The sequence below is a fragment of the Zea mays genome, chromosome 5 (assembly GCF_902167145.1).
Source record: "Zea mays cultivar B73 chromosome 5, Zm-B73-REFERENCE-NAM-5.0, whole genome shotgun sequence".
NCBI lineage: Eukaryota > Viridiplantae > Streptophyta > Magnoliopsida > Poales > Poaceae > Zea > Zea mays.
Window position 1 is genome coordinate 12,251,211 of NC_050100.1, and position 6,456 is coordinate 12,257,666.

At 41.0% G+C, this 6,456-nt stretch overlaps 1 protein-coding gene and 1 non-coding gene across 2 annotated transcripts; one reads left to right on the forward strand and one right to left on the reverse strand.

The window, feature by feature from the left end:
• Positions 1-1,204: 1,204 nt before the first annotated feature.
• Positions 1,205-1,278, forward strand: LOC111589435 (small nucleolar RNA snoR60). The gene has a single exon (XR_004849856.1). It is a non-coding gene; the product is annotated as a small nucleolar RNA snoR60 (small nucleolar RNA).
• An 838-nt stretch (positions 1,279-2,116) lies between these two features.
• On the reverse strand, positions 2,117-4,363 carry LOC103625959 (autophagy-related protein 3). Its single transcript, XM_020537927.2, has 7 exons — positions 4,035-4,363; positions 3,857-3,927; positions 3,420-3,530; positions 3,171-3,333; positions 3,004-3,078; positions 2,285-2,631; positions 2,117-2,181 (listed from the first exon to the last, which is right to left on the reverse strand). The coding sequence occupies exons 1-7, from the start codon at positions 4,304-4,306 to the stop codon at positions 2,117-2,119; spliced, it is 1,104 nt and encodes a 367-aa protein (XP_020393516.1). The 5' UTR covers positions 4,307-4,363.
• Positions 4,364-6,456: the final 2,093 nt, after the last annotated feature.

Here is a 6,456-nt window from a genome sequence, read left to right on the forward strand (position 1 = left end):
CCGATTGACGGGCACATGTCCAAGAACTTAAGACAAAACAATTCAATGGGGATTTAATAGCATAGCAATTTCCCGAGAAAAAACAGTGGAAGTGAACTCAAACCTACATAGCCATAATCATAATCAAATTAATGTTGAGGATGCAAATCTTACAAGAATTAGCCAGTTGTAAGCAATAGCCTAACTGAGACATGATGAAATATCACCACTATGATAATGAATCATGACATAACAAGACATGTTAAACATTTGATAGTAGAACAAGACATTCAAATATTCAATGACGACAGATTAATAAACCATACAATAAGATAGAAGTAAAATTTATAGAAGATGACTGAACTCACTAAGGGGAAGACCAAAAGTTGTTCTAGCAATGACGACGGATTAATAAACCATACAATAAGATAGAAGTAAAATTTATAGAGGATGACTGAACTCACTGAGGGAAAGACCAAAAGTTGTTCTAGAAAGAGACCTCTAAATGCTTCAGTGGATCCAAGAATGGGAGAGCCTAAAAGCACAAAATGTGTCTTTGTGCTGTTTTTTCTGTTGTTAGATTATCTGGGAATTGTAGAATGAGGATGGAACAAAGGTCGAATGCAGGGTGTGGAACCCCTTCCGTTCCAAGCTGGTTGCTGCTGTGCTTGGTGGTGTTGACAACATCTGGATTGTAAGTAGTTAACTCAAATGTGCTTGGGTTCTATATGCTTTTTTCGCAAGTAGAATCTGTGGGGCTGTTATAGCTGACAATTTGTTAATATATGTAGGCTCCTGGTACCCATGTGTTGTATGTATCTCATGTGTCTGATATTGTAGGGCCGGTGAGTTCTCTATCTCCTAAGTCTGTAGCTGATTATTGTCTTTGTTTAATTTGTTATCTTAAGAATTTGGACACTGTTGCAGGATGGTCTAGTCTACGCTGTTGAGTTCTCTCACAGGAGTGGAAGAGACCTTGTCAACATGGCAAAGAAGAGGACCAATGTGATCCCCATTATTGAGGATGTCAGGCATCCGGCAAGGTACCAGATGTTGGTTGGCATGGTTGATGTTATCTTCTCTGATGTTGCACAGCCATACCAGGTACCATTTCCTTCGAGCCTGGTGTCTGAATCACTGGGCTGCCACATTGTTGGATTGAGTGTTGTTTACCCTCGTTCTCTGCCTTTATACTCTTTTGATTTTGATCTGGCAATATTGAGCTTAACAAATGATGATCATACTCGGATTCCCCTTCAGGACATCAATTGGATGATGCAGATTCGAGTTTCTGATGCCAGTTGTGCTCAATGCCAAACTTATCTTTATTTGCTTTGTGCTATTCCCATTTCTTTGTTTTTCTTTATTGGTTAAGTCCATGTGTGTCCTGTACCCAATACAATACTTCACCATTTGGTTTTTGCATTTCTTTTTTTCTGTGCTTCTTGACTATGTCACATTTGATGATCCATCCTTGTTGATTGTAACATTGAGTTTGGAATGTCAATTTGTACATTTCCCGTTATAGCACATAGTGCTTGGAGTTATTGATATGGATTTCTGGATAATCTATTAATCTTATTTGCTATATTTATCAATTTGGGTTCATAGTATTTCTAGTTGGTAATGCCTTCCAATGTTAGAATCTTGGAATGATACTTGTTTTGTTGACACATTTGGTACATTTGTAACATTTTTTTGGAGTCATCTGGATCCTGACTGTATTTGATATCTAGAAAATTACCTGTTGTCTATTTGGACCATTGTAGCTTATCTAGTTTGTTGCTTGATGGGTATATAATCCAATTAGTTTCAGTTCTATTGTTGACTTGGAACAGCAACATCTGTCATGCCTTACTTGTTGGATTGTAAAGAAATGGTTATGTATTTAGGAAAAAAATAAAGATACAACAATGGGAAAACACCGTCAATTGTGCAGCTAACTGAACACTAAAAGTATGAAACAAACTACAGCTAACTGAAATTTATTAATATCAACTGTGCAGCTAACTGAACACTAAAAGTCTGAAACAGACTGCAGCTAACTGAACTTTATTAATATCAACTGTGCAGCTAACTGAACTCTAGACAATCAACATAAAGGATGTGCCACAATTGGATTTTCAGTAACTAAAAACTATGAAAATTTCAAATAGACTGCGGCTAACTGAACCTTAAAAGTCTGAAACAGACTGCAACTAACTGAACAAAAAAATCAAGTTACTAAAAAGTCTGAAACTCTGATCACTTCATGGTTCTGTACACACACTATTATAGTAGAAGAGAAGAGAAGAATACGACTTACATTCTCGCTCGCATTGCTCGCAGTAGATGATTGTCTTGTCTGTGAACCCCTCAGCGGTATCATCATCCAAGTCGCTGCCGCCGCACACGCCGCATCTGCACAACGGGCAGCACCAGTCGCCCTCCGGAGTGGCCTGCAGCCCAACGCAGGCGTGGTGGAACGCCGACGGGCACTTGTCGCAGAGCAGCATCTCTCCGCCGTCGATGCAGACGGAGCACACTGAGTCGCCCTCCTCCTCGCTGCATTTCTCCTTCACCCTCATCACGCTGCCATTCCTGTTCCTGTTAGCCGCAGCAGCGCCGACGTCGTCGCGCCTCATAAGCTCCACCAAGCACAGCGACAGGGACCTGCCATCCTCGATGAAATACAGAACAAAAAACTAAAGTGTGCTGTTGTGCAATCATATAAATCAAAATTCAATTAAAAGTCTGACAAAACATGTAGTGCTCTATCAAAAGATTTCGAGGTCTTTTACTTGGAGAAATTTGATCGTCGGCTTCACAAATAGAGTCGAGCCATGCAAATGAGGGATCAACAAGACACAATGCGCTGATAGCAACAGATAAAGGCTAAATCTGTTGCAACACGTGAGGAAGATGGTGGCTGTCATCTGCATTAACATATAGCACTTCGAACAAACACTGACTCGACCTCCACAACCGTTACATTATGCTTGGATCCAATCTTGTAGGCAATAAAAGAGCTTACGTTATGCTAACATCATATGTTCTGGTATGAAGAATGTTGTCATCTTCTGGTTCTTCTGCGATAAAGTATGATGGTTCAGCAGCAGCCTGCAATTAGAACAGAAAGGCAAAGCTGGAATCAGTAACTTTGGCAGCTTCGTTTAGCCCAGTTTAAGATAGAGAATTTTGATCTTCCCTACCAAATATCCCTTGTGTCTTCATAAGTATCCATGTCAGGTATATCTTCCTCCTCTTCATCCTTGCCACCGCTAAAGTAAGAGGGGATAGACTTTATTCCATCAGATCTCCCTATGTCCAAGGTGTCCATAGAGGGAATGTCTTCCTCCTCTTCTGGCTTTGATGCTAACATGAGCAACGGACCCAAAAAAAACAGTTAAGATCATAAAATTCAGAGTGGAAAACCAAACAGCACTTATAAGGATATTGACCTTGCACTCCATGTGTTGCAAGCCAGCCTTCGCCATCCTCATCGAGAACCACCTCTGCTCCTGCTGCATCATACTCTTCCTCAACCGAGATGGCACGTCTTAAACAGGGCACTGGGAGTAATAAAAAAATCAAAAATTTTCAATGATTTGAGATAATTCGAAAACTACAAGCTTTAAACAGCAAAATAGTAAATTCAGTAGTCCAAAGGCATGAATGAATTCCCTCGAATTTTCTCTATTTCCCCGTGTTTATGTTTCAACTACAACAGAATTTTTTTCTAAACTAAAATGTTTGATCTCATACACTACATCAGGTATGGGAAAATAAACCTAAAAATTGTCCAATTCTACTCGCCAATAACAATAATGCAGCATTCACAATACTCAACTTGCGGATACAGGAAAATAGATAGGAACTCAGTTCAGTAGCAGCATACCATTACGGGTGACGAGGAACTGCTTATTGGCGGGGAGATACGGCTTCCTCTTGCTTGGATCGCCCGCTTCCCTGTGAACACACGAAACACACCAGATCAATCAGTCAACCAACCAATCAGCAACCACCTAAATCGGTTAGAGGGAGGCAGAGCGAGGGGAGAGGAAAGGAGAACGCACCAGGACCAGGTGGGGCACTTGGCGACGAGGTTGTCGCCGGCGAGAATGAACTCGGGGACGGAGAGGACGCCCTTCTCGAGGAACGCGGAGACGGTGCACGGGGCCGTGACCCGCTCCACCGTGCCTTTGTAGAACTCGTAGACCTTCTGCTTCACCTGCAACGTCGCCTCCTTCAGTCCTTCTCCTTCCGCTCGCGACACGGCGCCGGGACTAACTCTGGCACCCTTTGTCTCGACTCCCGACGGAGACGGAGGGGAAAGCGGAGAAGGCATGTCAGTTTACTTGCGAGGCCTACGGTGACGCTACCGGAGATGCTGTGTTCTACGCTATGCTGTGTTCTAAGCTCAGAGTCGTCAGGGTTGAGGGTCACGGCACGGTGATAGCACTTGACCGCTCGTTGATTGTCACCGCCGCGCGCATAGTGGTGGCCAAGGAAGCGGAAGGGGACGCCATCGTTGGGGTTCAGCTTGGCCGCCGCGAGAAAATGCTCCGACGCTTCCGCGCGGAGCTTCCGCGCCTCTTCCCCATCACCCTCCTACTCTGCCTCGGCGCGGTCCCATAGGAAGACGCCCTGCACGCGCAGGACGGCAGGACCAACCAGCAGGTGATTAGGCGCAACGGAGAAGCGCGGGCGCGACCACGGGCTCAATGCAGTGGACAACGAAACCTACAAGGTTGTAGTGGTGGAGCGGGCTGGAGGGTTCAGCGGCGAGGGTTTGCTCCAGTTTTCTACGGAGGTTGGCCTCCGCCGCCTGTGAGGGAGTAGAACACCAGCTCAGTAAGAAGGCGCGCGTGCTGGAGCCGCCGGCGGCCGTGGTGGAGGAGGTTAGGTCACGCCCACGCTCCCTCTGTGGGCTGGACGATTGAATGGGCCTCAGATCCACAAAATTCATTGGGCCGCACGAAAAAATACCATAGGCGCGTGCCATTTATTTTATTAGTGCCACATCGGGCATTAAGAGTGAAGGAACATGGCTTATAAGGGCAGCTGTGGATTCTATATTGCTTACTGAGAGATGGAACAGAACGTGGTGTATAAACCTGTGCATGTACTGTTTATTTTGTTGCGCAGGACTAACGAAGGCAGAACGACAGAACGCGTCAGAGGCAAACTACTATTGCTTACTTAATAAGTAGTAGAGATTTTACAAATAGTATAGTCTATAATGCAATTTACACAAATGTTTACATGTCCTACTAGAAATGGCCTGATTACCGCAAAGCATAGTGTTTGGTGTCACTTGAGTGGCTGAGTCCTAGGGATGGATCCGAATATTTATTCGGATGTTAAGTTTTTTTTGTTTTCTTTCTTCGATTGTGAACAAATAACATATAGAATTTGCTATGTAAATTTATATTCTTGTTTTAGCATTGAGGCTATTAATTTTCACAAAAAGTAAATATTAAATTTGTTCTATATCTTTTTAAATAATTGATATAAAATTCGGATAACTTTTTAAATAATTGATATAAAATTCGGATGTCTATTCGAATACGGATTCGGATGATTTTCACCTTTTTGGCTGTAGGGAGAAAATAATGTACATAAAAAATTATACAAAAAAATATTTAAATACTTAATAATATTCTTAATAACATTGTCAAAAATTAGTTTTGAATTTTATGTATATCTATGTTAAAATATTAGATTTATCATATAAGTCGGATGTTTTAGGAACATCCTTAGAGGCTAGAGTCACCTCTTGGAAGATGACATTGTATTAAAATTGTAGTTTGTTTCTCGACGTATAAAAATGCATTTATGTCGGATATATGGTAGCAACGACTAGTTCAAATACAACACAATCATTGTAACAGTTTAGAACGTGTTTAAATATTTAGACCCCTTTGAAATATAGGGATTTCATAGAAATTACACAGGAATCCATTTATTTTCACAAGAAAACACACAACAAACGGGAAAAAAAACTGCATTCCAAAGGAGGCCTGAAACAAGATCTATAAACAGTTAATGTACATGCATGTAACTAGTTAGACTGTAATTGGTTCCCACATAAAATCATTATTGGTATACTCTCGTATTCATCTCAATCCATATATATATTTGAAGGTGGGTTGGAGCGGAACTTAGGGGTGTTTGTTTCCATATAACTAAAGTTTAGTTTATGTCACATTGAATATTTGAATAATAATTACGGGTATTAAATATAGTCTAATTATAAAAATAATTATACATACGAAAACTAAAAGACTAAAGACTAGACAAATTTATTAAAGCCTCGTTAAGCTTGTATTTAATACTTGTAATTGATATTTAAATATTTTCTGAATATACTAGAGCTAATAGTTAGTTTGCTAAAAAATTGCTAATAGAATTAACTAGCTAACAAATATCTTGCTAAATATTAGCTCATTTGCTAAAAATAGCTAATAATTAAACTATTAGCTAGAATGTTTGGAT